Raw genomic sequence first — 25,663 nt, forward strand, 5'->3', positions numbered from 1 at the left:
AGTGCCAAAAAGGGCTGGCGGCTGCCTTGATTCCTCCTGCAAACGCTGCAGATGGGTCGTGGGCTGCGGCAGGAGCTGTGACCACCCAGGGAGCACCCGAGGCCCTGGCCTGGGGCGAGGGATGGTTTCAATCCTTTAAGTCCACCTGGACATCTCCAGCATCTTCGTTCAAAGTGATAAATGGCACAAAACTTTCAAGCCGTGGGCAGTGAGTGATGCCTTTCAAAGTGATGCACACCAGCAGAAAAAGAAGCACGAGGGTTGTCCCTGAGCCCTGTGAGACACACTGTGCGTGCTCCCGGGGGCTCTTCCACAGCTTGAGTGACACTTGCTAGCTACTAAAGGAAAAAAGACAGTGAGCTCACTCAAAAACCCACAGGTCTTGCCAAGGCCTCACCCCTTGTAAGACCTATTAAAATAGCTCCTGGGCACTTGCCAAGCGCACAAGCCCAGCTGGAACCGTCTGTTCAGTGACACTGTTGCAAGGTCATCCCTTCTGGAGACTGAAATCGGCCACTCTTCAACCTATGAACGTGAAATGTTTCTGTCTAGGGCACTGGAGCTCTGATAACTTTCTCCCTTCCTATCGCTGCTCCATCTACATCCCCGCTCTCAGGTCCCCACCTCTTTTCCACAATGAAGATCAAATGAAGGAAACCTCGCTGTGGAGAGGAAGCGCAACCGCTGCCACATTTCCAGCTTTTCTGCAGTGTGTTCACAGCCTGTACAGGACTCCTACTTTTGTCATCCCACTTTCTTGCTTCACTTTTTTTTCATTTCTTTCCCTGTCCCGGTTTGTACCCGGACCCCCCCGTGCTCTCCCATCGCTCTTTGAGGAATTTGAGACCAATTCGGTTTAGTGCAGAAAGGATGGCAAAATGGAAATATATGAGTGAGGGAATAACCCTGGAAGGTCCTGGGAGGTGCTGAATGCCTGCAAATCCCACTCATTTCCCCAAGATAAACACCCTCACTTCCTTGCAGAGCTGGATCATAACTAAGTGAGAAAAAAACCCTAAATACTAACATTCGAAAGCACTTAACTACAACCTACTTGTTATTAAAGTTGATTTACAACTAATGCTTTGTAAGTATATCATAGGATTTTATCGCAGTTACACTGAAAAAAGAAGGGCATGTGTTGAATTCCTGTTGACATTTAAAACAGCCCAGAAGCATAAAAACAAAGCAAACAAAACTTTGGGCTTGGCAACGACCATCAGAACCCACCTGCTCCCCATGGTTAGCAAACAAAGCTGTACTCCACTACTTCTGCAGCCCCAAGCGTGGCCCCGGCCTGGGTGGGAGGTTCCCCAAAGGCAGGGTGCCCTTCCCCAAGCTCCCCAGCTCCTGGCCCTTCTGCTCTCACCCAAGGAAGTCACTGAGGCTACCAGGAAACCCACCGTGGTGGAGGACAACCCTTAAGTGGATACTTCAGCTCAGCACGTATTTCAACGCGTGCTGTCCCTAACAGAAACGCTTTCTTGGATCAGGCTGATATCCCCTTGAGGCGCATTATCAAATATTTGCCAGGCGAGAAGGCGCACTGTCATGGGAGATAAAGAAGATGATTGCACCACACAGAACAGGGAAGATGTACATGAGAATTGATTTTATCCTTCGGAAGAACAGTTTACAGAGGGAGGCTGTTCACCTTGTGGGTCTTCCCAGCTATGGAGAGATGCTCCCAGCTCCCAGCTCCCAGCTCATAGCTTCCCAGCTATGAGAGTATGCTCATCTGGGAGCATCGTCCCCTGGACACCCCAGACCAGCAGCTCTGCCTGCAACTCTGCCTGCAGAACAGCAGCTCTGCCTGCAGCCCATCAGCTCTGTGTGGGCATGGCCCTGTGGGCAACGGCAGAGCTGGGGGAACAACCAGCTCGCTCTGACCTTCCCCTTGGGTTATACTTTCTGAATCTTACAGAACCCCAATATTTTCTGTGTTTTTTTACTACATATTGGAAAAGACTGGTTCCACCTTGGGCAGGATTTACTGGTCTTGACTGCATTAAGAAGACAGAGCTCTATATGTAATGTCCTGGGAAAAGTATGGCAAAGAAACTCAGTCCTGCTTTGACCCATGTTCCTTAACTAATATTTTTATTATTTTTAATATCGTTGTAAAGCTGTCTCCCCAGATACACTGGTAAAATGAAGAAGGATCCCACAATGTGCTTGCAGCCACTTTCCCAGAGGAGCCTGCTCTGCCGGAGAGGTCAACAGGAATGGGGTGACTCAGGGCCCAGCAGCATCTCCCACCCTGACGTCTTCTTCTGAGTCACGTGCAAGGCTGCTCAGTCAGCGGGAAAAAAACCCAACCCATAACCCCCCCCAAGAAACCTCAATCTCTTTATCCAACTTCTCTGAAAAAAGATTTTAGAGATGCCACACAATACAGTCCTTTTTAGCTATTTGTGCCCTCGAGCCATGCATTAATACAACTGAGAGTAAGCTGGATTGAGGGGATTTTAAATTGATGTATTGCACGACGTAGAAGGCTATCAAAAAAAAAGCACTCCAAAAAGAAAAAAGGAAAAACTCAACACAAAACTGGATTGTAAGCTGAAGATTTCATGAGGTCAGGGTGAACGTACAAAACCTCTCACTGGAAATTTTATTAAAAATAGCATCTTATCTCCTGTAACATAGAAAGTACACTGATTAATAACAATACACTGATTAGTAAGAAACTCCCAAATCTTAGAATATTAAAATTTAATCATGTTTTTTTTATACTGAGGGAAAAAAGTGGTGATCAGGACAGAGAACTCTCTGCATTTTAAACTCACCCTTTTTAAACATTCTGACTTTGCATCTTTGTAGAGCCTTACTAGCCGCTCACTAATAATTGCTGTATGCTGAGAGCATCTTGAAGTTGCAAAAGGGCATTGTAAGTATCTCAGAAAGAAATAAGAGCATGTCCATACACTTACAAAGACTTCTCAGGCGCACAAAAGAACATGCTTTTGCGACTGCATGTAGAAATTTTGACTCCATGTATACAGATGTCAGGTTTCTACTAATAAACTTCAAGCCAGAAAAAAGTCTTTTGTAACTCAGGGCTATTGAATCTTTCTTAAAATGTCCAAATCAAATTAAACCAAATGTGATATTTTTTTGTGAGTTGCTTTTAAATTCAGTTCTTTCAAATATTGGTTAAACCTTTTGAAAATGAAATGAATTTTATTTTTAATGTAATGTGCAATTGTGGATATCTGAAGAAAAGCATGTGCTCCCAAAAGCACGTGTGTTTTTCTAACTATACAATTTGGTCTAATAAAAGATATTATCTCTCCCTGAAAACTTTGCCTAGCTTCAGTTTTCCTGGCTGAACAAAGATAACAGAAAAAGTTTAATGATTAACTTTCACGTTCTCTATTTTCTGCCCTTATCAGGCTTTTCCTGGCTGCTAGCATTCCTGCCTTGCTGCAAAACACGGGCTGCAGGGCTGGGGGCTGCATTGCACACACCTGGGGGACCTCAGCCCCAGCCTCCACACACCTTCTCCTGATACATCACCACCTTGACAGCCTTTGGACCTGAACGTGGCCGGAACAACCCAAAACTCTTCCAAAAAGATCTCAAATAATGTTAGAGATGTGATTTCTTTTGCTACAGTGGAAGGAAGCTCCAAGTAAGGACTGAGGCGGAACCTGCAGTGCCTCTGGCCACCCCACCTCGCCCCCCTGGTCCTCTCAAGGCTTTCGGCGGCTGAAACAAACCCCTCCAGAGCTTTCCAGCTGGGCTATTCTTGGGCCCTGGTTGAGCAACACGCACTAGGAACAGGCGAGAACATACCTAACATTTTTTCTCATCCCTGACCCTAAAAAAGTTCTCCTCGGATTAGTGATAATCCACAGCCACACATTTCACGTCTTAAATTAGGACAGTGGACCAAGCAATGTCTACTAAACACCATCACTAACTTTGATACCAAAAGTACCTATTCACCCTGAGACACCGCATCTGTCAGCACGAGTGACAATCACCCCGTCAAGGGTTTCTGCATGGGGTTTTCCTGCACACCCAGGGTGGGCTCGAGTCAAGGCTAGGTTAAACTCTCATCGTTTTGCAAATCCTACTGTTGTAGCCACTTCATCCCCACCTCTCCCATACCAGCCAGAGGGCACGCAGCCCGGTCAGCCGCACACAAGTGTCTTCTGGTTTATAGAAACCACGTTCAATGTCCAAATATTGCACAATTCCTTGAATAATAGAGCTTACAACCTCCCTAATTTATCATCAGTGTTTAAAATAGTATCAAAACCCCTCACAAGTAATGATAGATGAAAAATTTATCTTAAAACAGAGCTATTTAAGATATGATAATCTAGAAAAATCTTTGCTAATCTGCTCCATCTTTGAGCAAAAGAAATACATGCTCCCTGGGTTTCGTAATAAAACAAAAATGAACATTGGCAGAGCAAGCAAAATCATCTACAAATACAAATCAACCTTTTCTCCTTGTAAGCCAGAGTAGCCCAAGGGATAACGGCACAATCGTGCTTCTGATGTATTTATACAGCACATTTAATCTTCATTAATCTAGATAACACACTGGCAGATTCTTATTTTTCGATTCCAAGAACGACGAGCTATTCCCGTGCTACGGTACTTCAACACCCACCCTGGAGCACCATGGGTGCCTCCTTCCCACCCTCCCACTGCCTTGGGATGGGGCTGTAGTGCTGCAGCCCCAGCTTGTCCCAGGGCTTGTCCCAGCTCCAGGCTGCATCCCAGCAGCCCCTGAAGTTCACTACACTCATTTGGTCACAGCGTGGGGCACGAAGGACTTCATCCAGGCATGAGGCAGCCCTGCCCTTGCCTCCCCCAGCTCTGATGCACGGCTTTTCTCACAGGGGCAACCTCAGCAATGCAACAAGAGCTAAAGGAGGGAGATCAGGATGCTGGAATAAAGCACTCCTGCAAGGATCTGTATTTTCTCTCTGTTTTTCGTGAGCTGACATTTTGGTCAATGATCTTCATATTTAAAAAAGTTTAATGATTAACTTTCACGTTCTCTATTTTCTGCCCTTATCAGGCTTTTCCTGGCTGCTAGCATTCCTGCCTTGCTGCAAAACACGGGCTGCAGGGCTGGGGGCTGCATTGCACACACCTGGGGGACCTCAGCCCCAGCCTCCACACACCTTCTCCTGATACATCACCACCTTGACAGCCTTTGGACCTGAACGTGGCCGGAACAACCCAAAACTCTCTTCCAAAGATCTCAAATAATGTTAGAGATGTGATTTCTTTTGCTACAGTGGAAGGAAGCTCCAAGTAAGGACTGAGGTGGAACCTGCGGTGCCTCTGGCCACCCCACCTCGCCTCCCTGGTCCTCTCAAGGCTTTCGGAGGCTGAAACAAACCCCTCCAGAGCTTTCCAGCTGGGCTATTCTTGGGCCCTGGTTGAGCAACACGCACTAGGAACAGGCGAGAACATACCTAACATTTTTTCTCATCCCTGACCCTAAAAAAGTTCTCCTCGGATTAGTGATAATCCACAGCCACACATTTCACGTCTTAAATTAGGACAGTGGACCAAGCAATGTCTACTAAACACCATCACTAACTTTGATACCAAAAGTACCTATTCACCCTGAGACACCGCATCTGTCAGCACGAGTGACAATCACCCCGTCAAGGGTTTCTGCATGGGGTTTTCCTGCACACCCAGGGTGGGCTCGAGTCAAGGCTAGGTTAAACTCTCATCGTTTTGCAAATCCTACTGTTGTAGCCACTTCATCCCCACCTCTCCCATACCAGCCAGAGGGCACGCAGCCCGGTCAGCCGCACACAAGTGTCTTCTGGTTTATAGAAACCACGTTCAATGTCCAAATATTGCACAATTCCTTGAATAATAGAGCTTACAACCTCCCTAATTTATCATCAGTGTTTAAAATAGTATCAAAACCCCTCACAAGTAATGATAGATGAAAAATTTATCTTAAAACAGAGCTATTTAAGATATGATAATCTAGAAAAATCTTTGCTAATCTGCTCCATCTTTGAGCAAAAGAAATACATGCTCCCTGGGTTTCGTAATAAAACAAAAATGAACATTGGCAGAGCAAGCAAAATCATCTACAAATACAAATCAACCTTTTCTCCTTGTAAGCCAGAGTAGCCCAAGGGATAACGGCACAATCGTGCTTCTGATGTATTTATACAGCACATTTAATCTTCATTAATCTAGATAACACACTGGCAGATTCTTATTTTTCGATTCCAAGAACGACGAGCTATTCCCGTGCTACGGTACTTCAACACCCACCCTGGAGCACCATGGGTGCCTCCTTCCCACCCTCCCACTGCCTTGGGATGGGGCTGTAGTGCTGCAGCCCCAGCTTGTCCCAGGGCTTGTCCCAGCTCCAGGCTGCATCCCAGCAGCCCCTGAAGTTCACTACACTCATTTGGTCACAGCGTGGGGCACGAAGGACTTCATCCAGGCATGAGGCAGCCCTGCCCTTGCCTCCCCCAGCTCTGATGCACGGCTTTTCTCACAGGGGCAACCTCAGCAATGCAACAAGAGCTAAAGGAGGGAGATCAGGATGCTGGAATAAAGCACTCCTGCAAGGATCTGTATTTTCTCTCTGTTTTTCGTGAGCTGACATTTTGGTCAATGATCTTCATATTTAAAGGTGTCTTATTTTCTTGTGCATGCAAAGAATAGCTGCACTGCAACTCCTGCAGCTGCTGGGAGGCATTTCCTACAGACATCCTCAGTGCATTGTGTCGAATAAAATCCAAAGCTGTAGAGAAACTGACTGCTCTTGAAACCACGTTAAACTATAGTGGGCTAAAAACGTCTTCATTTTTATGTCTCTTCACTATCACAGAGAAGAAAGTCAATGCTGATGTAAGTAAGCACAGGCTATGGGTTTATCTAATAATGTATACTGAAGATAGTGAAAAATATTTCAAATTTGCCTACAGTTTAAGGTGTCATTTTCTTGTGCATGCAAAGAATAGCTGCACTGCAACTCCTGCAGCTGCTGGGAGGCATTTCCTACAGACATCCTCAGTGCATTGTGTCGAATAAAATCCAAAGCTGTAGAGAAACTGACTGCTCTTGAAACCACGTTAAACTATAGTGGGCTAAAAACGTCTTCATTTTTATGTCTCTTCACTATCACAGAGAAGAAAGTCAATGCTGATGTAAGTAAGCACAGGCTATGGGTTTATCTAATAATGTATACTGAAGATAGTGAAAAATATTTCAAATTTGCCTACAGTTATAAAACTGTAAATCACACTGAATGATACCACTGCAGTAAGCTGTTTCCCTCTAACGGTTTTCTATATTTTTATCGGTTCAATAAAACCCATCGCCTATCAGCCTAAAAGCTGTAGTTACATACCCTATGGTTATTCTCAATTAATTGATTTTTTTAATTTTAAAATTGTGCCACAAACCCACCGGAAGAGCGAGGTACAGCAAAATGAACTACTCAGATTTCATTTCTTTCTTGGGAAGGAGGTAAGGGAAGGGGGAGAAAGGGAGAGTCCTGTACTGAAGTTTCAGAAAGTTGACAAAAGTTTCCTGCCTTGCAGTAGAAAACACTTGGCAAAGATGGATGCTGATGCATCATACCCCTGCCTACAAATTTGTACACTTGATTACATCATACAGATTACAAATCATATCAAATGAACCGAGTGGGCTGAGAAAACTCCCTGGGATCATGAAAAAGAAGGCTCCTGCCACAACAATGATCTTACGTACTGCCTGTGTCCTAGGGGATCCCAAAGCCCCTCGCACATTAGCTGTCACTGACATGAAACCACCCTGCTGGCTGTAATCAAGAGGTACAGACTACGTGGCAAAGAGGTGAAGTAAGACATGGTACTCATCAGGAAACCCAGTTAAATGAGCATTTTACAATCTCACACACAAATATGTCTGTGTTCTCATGGTTCATTCCACAAACACCCAAGAGGTAAACTGTACAGTACTCAGTGTAATCTATTCCTCTAATTAATACCTTTGATAGTACAAGGAAAAACCCAATATTGTGAAAAAAATCTGTAACACATGGCCAGCTGACTTTCTTAAGAGTACTTAAGAATACAGAGGTGGCTTCGTAATTACCCCAAAACCCCTTTCCATTTGGTGGCATTACTTTCAGCAGGAGTTTTCCCACACCTTTCACTGGTTCTCAGCCCAACAAATGGGTCACCTTCCTTGACCTGCTGTCGTCTCTCTGCAAGAAGACAAATTCTGTGCCCATTTGTTTCCCTGATACCCTCTTCCATCAGAAGGAAAAAGGTGATTCTTCTGCAGAAACTTGTTAGAAGTTGCTCTCAACAGAGGGATCACCTAAAAGAAGATACACAGATCTCAGTCACAGGGTCTGGAAATGATCTTGTGAGTTTTCTAAAACAAGCTATTTTGTTGCTCCTCAGAAGAAGCAGACCTTGAGAGAGGTGCATTGAAGCAGATCCCTCTCAATGCTTTGTTCAAGGTCTAGCCAACTGACATTGACAGGTTTCAAGATTTTTTTTTTTGCTTTGTATGTAAGGCAAGGGTCACAATTTTTGAAGGACTCCTCTTCAAGCTCTCATCGAATGAGCATGACGGATCTTCTGTACCGGACACAGCCATGCTGCTGTGCTCTCCAGCAGTCCCGCAGGAAGCGTTGGAGAGGACGTTGCACAGACACCCACGATAGAAACACGTCTCACCCTCTTCTGCCTCCTTACTTCAGACTGAGCTGATGAATCACGCTTGCTGCCAGCATTAGGTACGGAGCGCACACCAGGACTCCTCCCCAGCATGTGCCTGGATTCAAGCATTCAGTCGACTTGAGACTGCTTCGCTGTTTCTGCCCCTGTCAGGCACATAAACAAAAAATCAGTTGCTACTTCCTTGCGATTCGCATGAGGAGTGCCTGGAGTCAATGGGTTCAGTGTGGGGATCATTCAAACCAGCTGTGGCCAGTGAAAAGAATCCATTCTTCATTCCTGTGACCAGGCTTGCTAGAAAGTAGGGAGCAAATGTTCCACCCAAAATAGTTTTGGTCTGAGCACAAGAGAAGCTATTGGCAACAACAACGTTGAAAGAATGTCTTAGCATCAGGCTCCGATGCCTTGCAAATGCATTTTGTATACTCTACCCCAAATTGTATTTCTTTCTGCCTGTAACTACATGCTTTAACTGGCTCTGGCAGATTGCTGAATGTCTTTATTTTGGCTGGTAGAGCTCCCTTCCATATGGGACCTATCTAGGATGGAAAGCAGATCTACTGGGATGGAAAGCCCAACCCCAGCTGAGCACCGGGCCACCACGGCCCTCTACAGGGAAACCAAGTGGTGCACGAGTCCTGGGCAAAGGGTGCAAATCGGGCACCTCCTTGGCTGCTCACCTTTCCCCAGAGCCACACGGCCAGGCAGGGGTGTGGGTGTATTCCCCCGTGATGGCTATGCAGTGCACTACCTACACGACGCATGCATCTGCTGGGTGTGCTCTCCTGCCCCAGCTTCCCAGTTGTCCCTCCATGCACCCAGTTTTACCGCAAGGATGCTCCGATAGTATTGCAACAAATGCTGCTTTTCTCAAAGAGCTGCAAACTGCCAGTGACCAGGTGTGAATGACTAGGTCTTTGCGGTTTATTTTTAACCTACAATGAATTTGAAAAGCAGAAGGTGCTGCTGTTGCTAAGGACGCAAAGGTAGAGTAGCAGACACAAAGAGTTCCCTCTGGGTGAGCGACCAGGCCTGATGTGAGCATCTCCTCTGGGTTGACTGGCAAGAGCAATTAATCCTGACGCAGTGCATATGTTCTGCATTTTGTGTACTTCAGAAACGAAATGAGAAAAAAAGTTATTGTGCTTCGCTGTGAAATATCAAAAGCACTGAACTGTGATGCATTAACATGGCATTGTCTCCAGGACTCTCGCCCAGCTCAAGGCTGACAAGAGGAGCTGGCACAGATATTAAGAAGTGCACATATTCTTTCCTCGCACACTCAGGTACTTTTGTACGGCACAGTAATGCATGCGAGTATGTCTCCATCCTCTTCATACAGTTATCAGTGCAGCATAAAGTAAGGACAATGCCCGTTCATTAACAAAAGATACAAGACAGGATAACAACTAAGATAAAAAAGATTTGCATTTATAAATGTCACAATATAAAGGAAATGATAAATCCTTGCAAGCCGAGTTTCTAATTTGGTCTTAATCTCACTGGGCATAGCCGTGCCAGCATTGGCTGCCTCTCCGTCTCCTTTCCATTGGTCAGGACAAGCCTTTTCCCAAATCACAACAGCTGGCTGGAGCAACCCTCCACCTCCTCTTTCTCGCTACAACTTTCCCTTAGAGCACGATGACTTTTAAATCCTTTCAGGCTCAAAGCCCAGTAAGCAGTAAAGCCCAACACAAAGTGATATTTGTTTCTCATAACTTTTTTTTTTCATATAAGAATCCAACAGAAAAATACCTTCAGCAGTATTTGTCATAGCCAGAGGTGGATTTGAAGCTCTGACGAAGTGAATGTGCTGCACACAGAAGTGCCTGCTTCTTAACAGAGTTAAAGGAAAAGCCTGCCCTAAGCCAAAGCTCCTATCTTCCTTCAGCTGTAGTAAGGAGTGACTTAAAATCTTTTTGGGAGCTGGAAACTTTGGTATGGACAAAGAACTCAAATGAACAGCCACAATGGCTGCAGAGTGGTTTCCTTAATTAGAAAGTTGGCTGTGTTCGTAAGGAGGAGGAAAACAATGCTACAGACAGCCAAGGCAAAGAGCAAGTAAAAACTGTAGCACATGCAGCTCTGGAGGAAACAGAAACTGGCTCTATCAGCCCCCCAGATCCTCCAAAACCACTTGTAATTATTAGGCTGAAAATCAAGTGTGGTCCTGCTGCTGAATCAGAGCAATACAAGCTTGTGAATATGACTTGGCCTTAATTAATACATTTTGACAAGGCTCAAAACACTCCCCAAGTGATTTAGGACACCGTAAAAAATCAAGGAACTGACAGTTTTTGACCTCAAGATGTCAAATACAGAACTTCTGTCTAGTTTGATGAGCTGTCACTCTATCCCCTGGACATCCCTACTGCAGCTAAACGTTTCATGTCATGGGCTGCAACCACACAACGTGGTCCACAAGACTACTGGCACGTTCTCAGAGCATCAGTCAACCCAGCTTCAACAGCGTCCGAGAATCCCTGTCGATACAGCTGCAGTGGTGATCTTCTCAGCCTTCTGCCCTGCTCTTGTGCTTGGCGATGGGCAATGGGAGAGTACAGAGACATCCAGCACTGTGTGACCAACTGTAAGGAAGCCTGAGAAACCCACACCTCGCTGCTCGCTTGCTGGCCAGGTTTGCCCAGCTGTCCTTGTGGAGACCCAGTGTGCTGTTGCACAAGAACTAGAGAGCCGTGTAGCAAACGGAAGACACTAACCAGGAAGGTTGTGTGCTTTTTTTAAACAGCAAACCAGATCCCATCCTGAAAGCACAATAAACTCTCTAAGAAGAGACATTTCAGACTGTGCACATCTCTCAAGCCAGCGCAGGGTACCTCCCAACAGAGAGACGGGTAACTGTACAGAAAAGTGTAGAAAACCATAGGTAGAGAAACTGCAGCTTTCCCCTGTGCTGGTCACATGTGGGTCTGTGAATCCAACCAGCACCTGACACCTGTGATCAGAAAGAAGCTGATACCTGTCACACTGAGACGATCCAGCATCCCGCTATGGAAATTCAAACGGCTGGTGCCAAAACAGCGCTCCTGGGGAAGAGGCAGCTGTGCCGTGCGTCTGGGGAGACCGGGAAGGCAAAATGAGAAAACACTTCTTGGCTGCAGCAGAAAACCAACATACTGATGCCTCTCCTAAGCGCAAGACTCTGGCCAAGGAGAAACATGGGTTGTGGACCATTTCCAAGGGTGCACTTGAGATGCTCTTACTGTAATTGAACATGAAGCTGTGGCCTCCCAGGGCTGCGCATGCTCCTCGTCATGGCGGGCTGCCACTTTGTGTGACTGAGCACGGGGTGTTTGTGTTTTTCTGCTTCAAACAGCCGCCAGAATGAAATGAAACGCGGGTGTCTGACATGAGGGAGGCTGAGGAGCACGGCTGCTATCTGCAGACATGTAGCTGGAGAGCGATGGCAGCAGAAAAACTGATGAGTTTTTGGAGTGTGGCTCCAAAAAGAAAATCTCAGAGGACACACTCGTGATCCTCTTCCACGCAGGAGATGAAAAAGAATCATCCCAAACTGAACAGGAAGAGGTACAGCTCCTTGGAGGATCTTTGCCCCAAACACCTCTGCAGCAGGAATATTGCCATCGCCCCAGGAGACCTGCAAAATCACTTTACATCTGACACCCAGGAGCTCCACGTGGCTTGATACAAAGCAGCAAAGCACAGGTTACACATTCTGTTTATGAGAAAATTAATCTTAAGTGACATGGAATGAAATCTTGGATCTGGGAATCAATTTTTTTAAAAAACAATTTTAACTTGCTATTTTGCCAAATTCTAATTGAAAATCATTGCTCAGACCCCAAGGGCTCATGACCCACTTACCAAACACGGCACTGCTGTATTTGGATGGACTCAAGTCAGAGTATTTCTAACACCATGAAGGGTAGAAGCTAGAGGCAAACAAAGCAAGCACGTAAGTACGCCAACTTGAGAGGAGAAGCGTACAAAAAATTCGAAACACAAACATTTTGTGAACGTTAAAGGCAGCGTTGTTCTCAAGCATGGAATACTTTCCTAGAAACTGGCTACCTTTAGGGCACCATCTGTCCTTCTGCAGTATTTTGGTTGGCTTACTGTTGCTGATTCTGCTATTTTCCCCTTTCTTCTGCTCTCCTACCTTCTTCCTTCCTCTCCCACTTCTCCAGATGTGTTTGCACCAAAGGAAAGCTGCTCCTGTTGACTCTGCAGGGCAGTTTCCAGCCTTGCTATGCTCAGCGGTGCTTGCAGCCTGGCTGCTGCCTGGGCTGTCTGGCATTTCTTAGTATGTACTTCTTGTTCAGTACTGCAGTGCTTTGGCTATGTGCCTTATGAACGGATTAAACAAACAAATAGGTAAGAGGCATATTAACTCAGCATGCCTAATAACTTCCCAGAGTGGGAGTAAAGGAAATTGGAGATTCCCCAGGAAACTGTCCCGGTATGCAGAGTATGGCCAGATTCTCCCCATTACAGGGGGCATCGCAAAGAGGAATCATGTACTCTTGGCACCTGGTGCAGGCAATCCATGACCGAACCATAAAACCACCAAAAGGAAGATGGGAATTGCATTGCAAACGGCTTATCTTCTCGAGTCCAGCTGCTGCTCTGGAGCCTGAGGGCTCTGGGACGAGTGCGAGAGGCTTTTCAGGAGTTAAAGCAGCACTCTTCCTTACTGGCATCTGACGCCTCTTCCTTCCTGGAGCAAAAGCGTCTCACTGTCCCCCTGGGAGAATGATGGAGCATCTCCTTTGGCTCTCACTAAGTGCTCTGCAACTTCCTGTACCGTAAACTGGTTGCGTAACACGAATCTGCACTGTGCAAAACCTCCCGAGCACCGAGCCTTGCAGGAGCCAATGTTGTTTCTCCCAATCCTTCTGTGAGATCTGCTTTCCATATGTCTCTGCCGATGTGCTTGCCTTCTTCATGACTGCGAAAGACCAGTCTCCCTCTCCGCTGATCCTACCCCCCTCCCTGCCTCAGCCCACCTGCCAGCTGCACACAAATGCACATGGATGGGTACCAAATGGTCAGGTTCATTTTTCTCAGCACCACTCTTCTCTCTAATGCCACCACTACTAAGGACGTAACACCATGGCTACGCCTTGTTTCCAACCTCTGCTTGAGCAGTCCCACCGCTGTACTAGGGACAGAAGCCACAGTAGGACGGAACTTCCCTTTGCATTTCCCAGGACAAAGCTAATCTACTACCAGGAAACAACTACCAAGAGAGAAAAATTCAGTTTCAGAACTAAGCACAAGTTACAAAAGTCACATTTACTACAAACTTCTCAAACTCCCTCTTCTCCTCCATGTGCCACCTCAGAAGAACAAGACAGTCGAATGGATCTGCTCTGGATTTCTCTTACACACCTCTCACAGTTGCAAATCCTTTACAAGGTGCTTTTACTTAGGAAAGCACCTGTTTTTCACCCTGAGCACTGACAAATATCTCTGTTTACAGTCTGGAACTTTATAATATTGAGCCACGATCAAATTCATTATCTCCACACACTCCTGTTGTGTCAATATTGCACAATTGCCATTTCTCTTTCTCCTCCTCAGCTGCTACCACGATTTGCATTGCCATTAGCTTTCACAAGTGACCTCCTTCAGTTTATTGTAGCCCATAGTGTCACTAATCTTAAAATTATCCCAAAATATAGACAGACAGATATGCCACTTCTGACATCTTCTGCCACATCTGAGGATCTTCTTCAAATCCCGCTGTAAAACAGCCAGCTCTGCTTTCCCGCGGATCCTGTCCCTCCCTCTCCAGGGAATCATAGAATCATTAAGGTTGGAAAAGACCTCTAAGATCATCGAGTCCAACCGTCGACCCAACACCACCAGGCCCACTAAACCATGTCCCTAAGCGCCTCGTCTACCCGTCTTTTAAATACCTCCAGGGATGGTGACTCCACCACTTCCCTGGGCAGCCTCTTCCAATGTTTAACCACTCTTTCAGTAAAGAAATTTTTCCTCACGTCCAATCTAAACCTCCCCTGGCGCAACTTGAGGCCAAGGAAGAGACACTGCTTCCTGCCCACTATTCACGCTTTTGTGGTGGAGCAGCCAAGTAAGCTCCTTCTGTGCCTCCTGCTCCACAGGTCTTGCAAATCCAGCTCCACTCCGCTGCTGTCACATCACGTCCCACCTCCTGCTGCTGTAGTGCATCCCATCCCCTCACCTGGGATCCTTTTCCCCAGGGCAGCCGAGGCGCTCAGCCTGTTCTGGGACCTCCCATGACTCTCCCATGACTTCCCACCTACTTCCAGCTTGAAGTCCTCTCCTGCTTCATTCTCAGAGATGCAAAAGTCTCAGGTTTTTTCCCTTTCTGCTTTAATAATCTATCTCTGAAGCACTTTTTCTGTTTCAGGAGAGCTGGATGCTCTTTCCAGCCACCTTCCAGCTCTCTGTACACTTTCACATTTCCACGCTAATGCTCCAGACTTCATGTAGTTCAACCAAGTTTAGAGTCTCAGTTTTTGCTCTTTGCGCAGCTACCACTCAACTGTGCCTAGTGAAGCATGTATGGCAACCCAGCCATTTATAATGGTCAAAAAGCCACAGTAGTTTATCAATTATTTTTGTACAGCACTCTCTCTACAGCAGAGCACAGTGGGTTCGTATCTATGAATCATTTTCATTTTCTGAGTTTTTTTTTTCTTAAGAGCATCGCAGTGAGCTAGTCGGACTGGCTTATCTGTTCATTAATAGGAACAGAGGCCAGCCTGACACATCGCAGTTTTAGGCTGAGTAAATCAAAAATGTGGTAAGTTGCCTAATCAGAACGAGAACAGGAATATTAGGATTTCACATAAAACGGAAATATCAGAATGAAGACAATAGAAACATTCAACCACACGCACAACTAAACCACTTTTAAATGGCAAACATCCAAACCAGAACGATAGTTCTCAACACACAGCCAGTACTGCACCTCAGTGTCAGGCTGACCATGCAAAAATAACCAAAAACAGTATCAGTGCCAATCAGTACTACATTTAAAAGCAATTTAGGCTTTACTAATTCAACAGAATTTAATTTGCTGGTAGTAAGAAAGGTGGAATATTTTTTTGTTTTCCCAAAGCATGACATGGATGGATATCCTATCTCTGTAAGGTACACCCCAATTTGTAGCAAGTGTCGGGTGTGGGGCCAAACACACACACAAAGCCCCGGCATTCTCCGGATCAGGCCCACAAACTACAGAAACTGAGGTCAAGCAAGAAATCCTCTAACAGATTTAACATGCAACATTTGAAGCCGAGTAATATTACTGATATTTATTTTACCCATGAGCCCTCTATTAGAATTTTGTTTCGGAAATTTTCAATTGCAAACTTGCAAGTGTTCAGTGGAATTCCTTTTTATGTCTTGCTTCAGACTGTTAATAACAGCTCCAGTGCTAATGACCTAACTCCTGAACGTACAGAGGAAAAACAGCACTTCATGAAATATTGATACACACTTGGAAATTTGACAATTATCTCCAGAGCTCCTTGGTAAAATCTGAAAGCAAATAAATAGCAAACATTTCCTGTACTCATTAAAATACTGAAAAACAGAGAAAGAAACCTACTCATTATCCATTTGACAAATATAACCTATTATTTTTAATAATGCACAGGCATTCAATGCATGAAATTTACAGCTCCTCTTGCTTAAAGAAACCATTGGTTTTGTAGATCTAATTTTAAGAAATGCAATAAAAGTAAGTTATGTGGAGCTGGTTGCTTTTGCAGGGGAGAGTAAAATCATTCTTCTGTTGAAATCAATGGCGAAACTACCATTTTTTAGATGGAAGCACAACTTCACTCACTGCCCTGTTTTGGAAGTTGCTTGTCCAGAAAGGAATTCTCCAAAAATTAGAAATATTAATTTCGTTGGCCTTTCTCATGCAAGCTTGGGAAACAGAAAACTGGAGTAAAAAAGAGCTGATGAGCCAGAGCGTGGGGCTGCTAGTCCACACGATATCTCTCTGTATCTTGCTTATCATAGGCCAGCGAGATGATACACAGGCTCACCCTCTGTCCAGAGCACGGCACGGGAGATGCCACAGTGCTGCTCAAGAACTTGTGCTTTTAGGATGAATGGCAAATACAGAGAACATCTTCCCCTTCTGAATAAATATGAACCATAAGGGGAAAACTTTCAATGCAGAGCATGACAGGTTGCTTGGCATTGCATTACAGCGTAATCATCGGTGTTATTATAGTAATTCTGCTTTCTGTACCTTTCAGCCCTGACTGCGGACAAAACAGAACCACAACCGCTGCAAACAAGAATGAAATGGAAATTTAAGATTCTTGAGTCAAATGTTTCAGCTGGTAAGATAACAACTTCCACTCTTACGCAGGTCCACTCAACATGAGCAAGAATTCAAAGACAGGGAAAGCTTGAGATCAATAGGAACTGGAACTGCCGGCCAGGTGGGATAACTAAAGCTACATTTCAGCTTTCCTGATTACTTCAGTGTCCCAACAGGACGGTCTAGATACTACAACTCTCTGCTGTCCACACTGAATACTCTCTTTTATCTTTCATAATACATACTAATCAAGATTCCTTTCATCGACAAAGCAAAATATATGCACTTGCGTGAACTACTGTACTTTTTGAATATTCATTTGAAACTTTATAATAAGGCATTCAGAGGAAGGCAAAGAACACAACGAATGACTGCATGTAACATTTCCGTTCCTGGGGTTTTTTCACTCTGTGGGTAACAGTGAGAGACTCCAATAAGAGACTAGACCATCGTAAGAAAAGGCTGATAATCTACAGAGTCAGTAAAGGAGTGTGTAGGAGGCAGCTTGAAACTGCTCAGGGATTTGCAGTGTTAGAACAAGTGTCAGGAAACGTGTTAGGGTTAAGAAGACGAGTAAGGAAGTCAAGGGGGCATCGTCAGGTTCTTGCATCCCACCACCCTATGACTCCCGATGTGGCTCCTTGGCATGGAGGTAACCCACCCGGAGACACCACCTTCACATCTGGAAAATACATGCCAAATGTTTCAACGGGACCTCAGTTTTGATCTTCTTTTTGTGACTTTTTTGATTGAAAGTATATCCTAAATTATTACTTATTGTTGTGTTTGCTGTCTAAGCAAAGTCCCTTCTGCTTATTTACTTGCCAAGTCGGTACGACAACCTAGGAAATAATAAATTGCTTGATAACCACAAGAAGTCACTTCTGGCAAACAGTGATGACTCTGCAGAAGTACTGATCCAAATGGATAATGACTGATACACTGATTATATTTTTGAGAGTTTTTCTTCCCATTTTCATGTGTATATGTATCTGCATATATAAATAAAACATGAGAATGCCATCTTGGCTGTTCATATCTGTATTTTCCAAGGATCTCCACCGGCTCCAACCATTCAGGTAAGGCCTGCTGGTTTCCTTCTTACAGTGACAACCTGCTTATCTCTCGGATTACGGAGCGTAAACCACCCTCCTCCCAGGGACTATGACGCTTTCGGGAACTGCGGGAAGAGTACTGGACTCTCACCCTTCTCCCAGCCTCTCCTTGGCTGCCTCTTCTTCCATGTGCAAGATGCAGCAAGAGGCCATTTCCCTTGGCCAGCCTACGTTTGGTGGTTGCGATGCACCCCCAGGGCCTGGGGTGCTCCTGGGAGGGAACGCTGCAGGAGGGAAGAGACCACAAGCCTCCATCACTGACCCTACTGCTGGCAGCGATGGCACCGGCTGTTCAAATGCAGAGCACGCTGCCCGTGCACGTGGCAGCGGGGTCTGCAGACACTCTGCAAACAAAAAATGGAATTTATGTATTTATGCCTGGCACATGAGGCTAGGTCAACGTCTTCCAAACTACCTGAGACCTGGAGACATCACACAGGGGAATTGAACTGCAGCAGCCTCATAGGGATGCTGTGTCACATGGAAAGGGGCACAGGGTGGCCCCGCGCAGGCAGGGCTGGAACCGCGTTACGTCATGCCATGGGACCCACGTTTAAGCTGATTGTTGGCCTTGACACCCTTTGCACTGGGTGAGAGGGTGGAGGAAGGAAAGCTGGGCACTAATTCGCTCCATCTGCTCTGGAGCAGCTAATTGGATTGTGAGTGCAGAAGGCAAGGCTCCCGGACAGGGCGCTGGCAGTCACGCCAGGTAGGCACAGGCACAGGCACTCAGAAACTTCCTATTATTTCGCCGAATAAAGCGGCTCTAGTGCAGAGGGCAAGGATCCCACCATGCTGCCAAACACACCTCTGGCCAAAGCCTTCCTAAGGACACACCCAGTTGCACTGAGGCAGGGCATGGCTGCCCAGCACCTCTCTAATGAAGAGGTGGAACTAATATTGCCTAGGAAAAATAACATACGTGACACCCCCCCCCTCCCCCAGTAACATTTCATCTTTAACAAAACACTAGAAACAGCAGACAGAAGAGATTAAATATTAGCTTTCTTTGCCGAAAGCCAGTGGAATGCTGTTAATGTCAGGTTTTATTTAGGTGCAAAAGTCAAAAACTCATCTGCTAGTTGCTATATATAAACCTTACTAATATATGTCCTACATCTGCAACACTTATTCAAATCAGTGGCTTAATGATTTTGGTCTTCTGCTTTTTAAAGATTCAGCTCAGCACCTACTTTGCTTTTAAAAATGACAGACAATTCAGTTGTGCAGCATTTTCATTAAACTGGTCTGTAGCATAATGCTGTGAGAAAGACAAGGAGAAGAAATACAAAAAATGTTTAATACAATAATGATCAGAAACCTTTAAAATTTTTTCCCTCTGTGAACACTAAGTTTGTAGCTATGGAAACTACTTATGAGAAAGCTAAGAAAATGTCAGCAAATACAGTCAGAGAATGATCTGGATATATGAAAGTCCTAACAATGATAGAGAACTACAGACACAGAGTAAAAGGAAAGTGTAAATTGAAGACGACAACACTTGTGCATCCGACAACATGTTCTCCTCTGACAGGCCAAATTCATTTTTATTGCCATGGCACTAAAGTCAATGAATTGCAACTGGAATGAGTTTGACACTTTATATTGCTTTTGATAAAACCATTATAAAAAGCATATTTCAACCTTTAAAAAAGTGTTTTAAAAGCATATTCTCTGCAATCACTGAATCGTGTGCGCATATTGGCCAAGATAGTCAATATTTTATCAAAGTAGTTTTCAGCACATCTCTCACATGCTCTGTTCTTCAGCCATTTACCCTACTAATGTGAGCAGTTCTGATGACTTCGATTTTAAGATCTACACGATAGACATCTGCACACTCATCTCCCAAACTGAGGCTGGTGAGAGCATGCACACGCAAGTAATGCTCAGCCACGTCCTTGTGAGCCTTCCAAAGGCTTTCCCAAACTCATTGTGAGTATTTCCAGGTAATACCTTTATCATATTGCATATTGATGTCTTGCAAATGGTGCTGTGACCATCAGGACAGCAGACACTAGCAAGAACGTCTGCTTATTTCAATCAAGTATTTTTGTACAGAAGTTACAATCCTAGTTAAAATCATTAGTCCATGGTTTTGCCAGTGAATGCAGTGCAGACGTACCTTACCTGGAGTAACACACTAGCTGGGAATGGCTGCCACGACTTGTTATGGTCTGTCAGGTCAATGTGCAAATTAAATCAGATTTATTCTCTACACTGAGCTTCCTTTGGTGCTGTTTCAGTCTGGATTGTTAATTGAGCTGCCTTACATGTATACATTGTGGTTACATGCTACAGTCTGTACAGAAAACATAGTGCAGAAAACCTGAAGCTGATTTCTGAACTGTCCGCTATATGGTACATTGGGCAAAGAATAAACCAACCTCAACAAACGCTCATGGAATTTATATTGTGTATGAAATACCACTGCTAAACTCTCTCTGCCTATGACAATTTCAATGAGGTACTCTTAAAAGAATGGGCAAATCCACTCTTTTAACCATACTTGAACAACCGTCAAGGCTCTTGCTCCTGACTATGCCCTCTGCTCTTTGGGGGCTGCCCACATGAAGAGCTTCAGCCTGCAACTGATGTGTGGTTAACATAATTTTTATCTGTCACAGGGTGGAGAATACCAGTAAAAAGAATTGCAATCAAGTGTTAAACAGTATAAGCAGAGCTGAGCTAATCACAGTGAAAGGCATTTCTAGCTGGGCTCTAAGCTGATAAAAGAGGAGTCCCCTTCACACTGGAGAGAACTACTTCTCCAAGGAAGGCAGCTACCCTCAGCCTGGCTTTCCCTGCTCAGGAAAAGGTCAGGCTTTTAACCAAACCTTACAGCCAAGTAATTTTGCTCCTCCTTTCTTATGATACCTACCTGACTTACATGGGGCAGCCCTGTTCCTCATCCCTGTGGGAAGCATCTCCCCCCTCTGCGATTATTTAGTTTCGTATCTTCCTATGTAAACTAGAGTTTGCAAAACCATCCAAGACACTTATTTGCAATGAATCACCGCTCCTCACTGGAGCTCCCTAAGTCCATAATCACAAACAGAAATCTGGACAGACTCCTCATTTGGGAGAAGTCTAGGCTAGCTACAAAAATACAAGACTTCTTATCAGCCAACTGCTTTAAGACTGAAAAATTGGACACAAAAATATAAATTGAGTAATCTAATAAAAATACTAACAAACATAGTAATTTGAAGATGCAACATTTTGGAGGTGGAGCTCAAGTAATCTGATCAGTGACTGTCAGACACAGTTTGCCCTTACCAGCTTTGTTGACCTACACTATTTATTTCCCTGCATTACCACCCACTTCAGCATGAGGCTTGCCACAAACGCGCTCTGGCAGCAGATCGCCAGCTGACACGGTTTTGTCGCTCAGACTTTGCAGGGTTTATTCTTCCTGCTTGCCACTGAGATGACTTGGTGCGTTCACAACCTGTGACGCTACGGATGGCGAGCCTGCAGGAGCAGCCGGCTCCAAGGACGTTTCTCCCCGGGGAAGCCATTCCTGACAGCTTCACGCACAAGGTCTCGATGACGCAGAGAGCGGCAGCTTTGCCAGAGCCGTGGTTGGGGAGTTCCCGGGATGGGAAGCCAGCTCAGCTCCGAGACATCGCTCTCGGCTCCTATGCCCTGCTTGCACTGCCGCCACAGCAATGGGTTTAGGGTGCTCATTCACCACCTTCTCTTCACGCAACTCTGCAACTCCCTGGAAGGGCAATTTATCTAACTTCTTAATAATTATTTTATGAAATGCCAAGAAGTTGCAGCAATAAATCTTGTTGCTGATTCTCCCTTATCTAACTGTACCGAAGCAAGGGGCCCGTGAGCATGCGGCACATGCCTGTATCCCTGCCCAGGTCACTGTCTTTACCATCAGAAATACCAGGCAGGAGAAGACACCTCCCTCTCGTGAGCCCTCTGCCCAAACTCCAAAGTAAACAGTAGCTGCGCAGAATCCGCATGGAGTGTCAAAGCTCAGCACAAAACCCCAAATCGGGTATCTAGAAACAACTCACTGTACAAAGACTACAATACGTAGTCCAACAAGGCTTCAAAAATAATCAAAATGATCTATTTTAAACCCCTATCCATATAACAAGCTTCAAAACATCACTGGACTGTAACATACATTTTATAACCCTCTGCTGACTGAGAAGACATTAACCTATACTGAGAGAAAATATTTGCAGCCGTTTAGAGACAGAGTTTAATATTGAACTTGCTTTCACCTTGCAACTCAAGTATCCACAGCCAACGCTACAGCCAGGAGAAGGCTCGTTGCTCCTAAAAACGCATCCTGTCTCTTCCTGCTGGCAAATAGGATTTTCCTGGATTTAGTCAAGTTTCTGTCATCGGCTCAAGGTTTTAAAAACATCTTAACATATTTGTAATATTTGCTTATCACCTTGCGTGTAAGTGTGAACTCTCCTGAGCAATGGTGTTCCTTAAAGAGTAATTCCTCAACACAGCTCAAACATCTACAAACCGCCACGCCTTCCATTTTTAATCCGTAGCCTTCCATTTGCCGTGTGTCTTACCTTGGCTTCTACTTTTAAAATACAGTTTAACAGGAAGAACATCTCTCAGGCTATTTGGAAAACAAAAAGGGGAAATAAATAAAAATGAAGACAATTTTACAGGTCCTACTTCAGCTAAACCTTTCAGGGACTTCAATGAGAAGATAATCTTTCTGTGATTATGGCCAAACCCTCTCGTTGCTTAGCAACACATAATTAAGGAATATGTTTTCAGATCCGCTTTGCAAGCTGGCCATTATCAGATGAAATTACTGGAGCAACAAATGTCATCCTCATGCAAATGAGTTGGTCGTAGGCAAAAAAATAAAAGCGGGTTGAGTAGCGAGAAAGAGCTCAGCAGCACAGAAACGCTGCTGGCTTCCTCTTGTTGCGCACTGCTAATTCTTTTAAAGGAAAGGGATAATATCTAGATTTTTAGAGAATAGGGTTTGCAGTTTATATACGAGACACACGGAAGGAGGGGTCCGTTTCTCGTGGTGGAGAAGACTGCTCCCAATGCAGGTGCTCCGGCGGTCCCTCGCACCAGGGCTTTCACTGCATCGGTACCGACCAGCTCAATCAGACATACCACAAATAAATGAACATATTTGTGTTCCCCGCATTATGCCAGTTCGTGTTTTTTTCAGGCTTTGGGAAATTGTTTATTTAAAAACACTGCCTGGATGTACTACTTTTGCATCTGATCCATGTCAACACAGAATGTGTTGCCTAATACTTAAGCATTTTTTAGAAATCAATACATTACACCAGCTACATAAAGGATGCATAAGCGTGAAAGAAAAGGCATCTACTTCCTAGCTGTGTAATTATGGTAAGCCAGGGAAAGGGGTGCGCCAAGTGTCTGCATTTTGACAACTTTATCATTTCCACTCATAAAATCATTCTTTATTTAGATTCCTGTGGAATGGCATCACCAGTTTGGCACTGTCTCTATGCCTATAAATGGTATCCTTTTATTAAAGCTTTGTGCATGTACGCTGGTACGGCACATTGTTTGAGACTTGTTTGCATGGGAGTTCAGCTGAACTGCACAGGGAGAAAATTCCCTGCTCGCAGAGTCACTACCAGGATAAACATTTCAAGGGATTTCTTTCCCCATTTTTCAAACAAATCAAGCCACAAATGAATGGATTTGCCAAATTTCCTTGTACTTAGCTGTGTGTTTTTGGGGGTTAGCTTCTGTCAGGCTCTGAGCGTTATCATCAATGCACACCTCCAAGGTGGGGGAGTGGAACCTGCTCAGCCTATCCAGCTTCACATCTGAGCAGCCAAGGGCCTAAGCACTTCTGAAAGGGGAAGGGAAGATGAGGAGCCACCATTCATTTTTATTGTTCTAGTACTTAATGACAGGCTTTTAGTTTTAAGCACAGACCTATTACTTTAACAACTATATCACTTCACTTACAGGCATCTCTAGAAGGAAATCAAGGGTTTTATTTTGTATGCCTGATAAAACAGCAAATTAATAATAAGAAGAAAAGACTTAGGTAATGGCCAAAGGTAAGTCGATTCTCGAATAACACCATTAGCTATCTGATGAATTTAGTCAAAACAATGCTAACCATTTCCTCGGAGGAACACATTTGTGCCTGATAACAGCGGTAAAAAGTCAATCTGCAGCAAACCCTGTAGTCCTAATTGCTCAGCCAGTGCAGTATCTAATCTCCTGTTCTCTGCAAACAACAGGAACGGCAAAATTAACCCTGGAAGCATTATCTGAGATACTGCTCACTTTTAACTGAAGTTGGCTAAACAAATAAAATATTTGGAATTTAACCACAGAGCAAGAACCAGCATCTTTAGCTCTGCGTAGCCAGTGCGGCCCTGCGAAGAAATCCCGTTTGCCTCCTTTTCTAAATAGTAAAGTCTCTAACATTTAGGCATGAAACCCCAATATATTTGACTGTGGGTTTTGGGGGGGTAAAGTAAGCAACAACAAGGTGGTTCTAAACTACCGTATGGGCTAAGACCCTTCGGAAATTACTTGGTTCAGGTGAAGCCATGGTGGAGACGATGACGGGGGGCCCCGTGCGCCTGCTGAGCTTCGGGTATGGGGAGAGCTGGGCAGAGTAACTGGGTCCGGTGGGTGCCAGGCTGCTGTCCCCTGGCAATCCTGGCCGGCGGAGGAGCTGCGGGCTCCCGTGTGGGCTGGGCACTGGTGACGCTGCTGCTGTCCGCTCCCTCTTCATCAGCTCCATGGGCACGGTGTAGGTGGTGGGGTAGGCTGTTTTGGGGCTGGCATGCGGATTGGCCGTGGTCATGGGCATACCGGCCGGAGCAGAGTAGGCGGAGGCTGGACGCGGGTGTGTGTTGCAAGGCAGGGGGTTGTTGTATCCAGAACTGGGGAGGAAGTGCGGCCCCTGAGGAGCCCCTGCAGAGGCAGGGTAGGTGGTGGTCTCCAGCAGGTGCTGCGTTGGGGCGCTGGACGGCCGGCGGTGCATCTCTCCCCCTCTGGGGGAGAGCGGCTGCAGCGGAGGCGGGGGCTGCGGGGCAGCAGGGCCATCCGTGGTGGGCCCTGAGCCAAGGGGCACCCCACAGTCTCCCGGCAGCTCGCTGCGGTGGCTGAAGCTGTTGGAGTGGGTCCTGGTGCGCAGTGCCCCGCTCCTCCGCTCCTGCCTCTGCAGCTGCATTTCTGCCTTGTAGTTGTGGGCGATGCGGGAGAGCACGCGGGCCTGCCCCATGTTTGGAGCCACAGACTTGATGTCGTTCTCCTCCATCATGGCCAGCAGGTTTGGGGAGTCGAAGCCCTGCTGCAGCAGGGCAGCAAAGGTACTCTCTGAGACGCCCTCCGCGCGTAGCAGCGCCATGAACTCGGGGTCAAAGCTCCTCTTCCCCTCTGGCCCAAGAAAGGTGGGGGGCACTGGTGGGTGGGAAGGGGTCGCCGCCGCCACCTCATAGCTGTCGTAGGGGCCCTTGGCGCCAGCACTCTCCCGGCCTGGCCCGTAGCCGCTGCCGGCGCTGCCGGTGGGGGCCCCCCCCCGGGCGGGGGGGGGC

At 45.7% G+C, this 25,663-nt stretch overlaps 1 protein-coding gene across 3 annotated transcripts in view; it reads right to left on the reverse strand.

Moving 5' to 3' along the window:
- CTBP2 (C-terminal binding protein 2) overlaps positions 1-25,663 on the reverse strand; it is a 48,437-nt gene that overhangs the window by 21,954 nt on the left and 820 nt on the right. The window contains exon 2 of one of the 3 annotated variants that reach the window (XM_009277951.1): positions 24,654-25,663. In XM_009277951.1, the coding sequence (XP_009276226.1) occupies positions 24,654-25,663 (1,010 nt within the window). Of the gene's footprint in view, positions 1-11,664; positions 11,722-24,653 lie in introns of those variants that run through there. The other 2 variants (XM_009277952.1, XM_009277953.1) reach the window with 2 other exon arrangements.

This window comes from Aptenodytes forsteri, unplaced genomic scaffold, assembly GCF_000699145.1.
Source record: "Aptenodytes forsteri isolate BGI_AS27 unplaced genomic scaffold, ASM69914v1 Scaffold15, whole genome shotgun sequence".
Classification (NCBI taxonomy): domain Eukaryota; kingdom Metazoa; phylum Chordata; class Aves; order Sphenisciformes; family Spheniscidae; genus Aptenodytes; species Aptenodytes forsteri.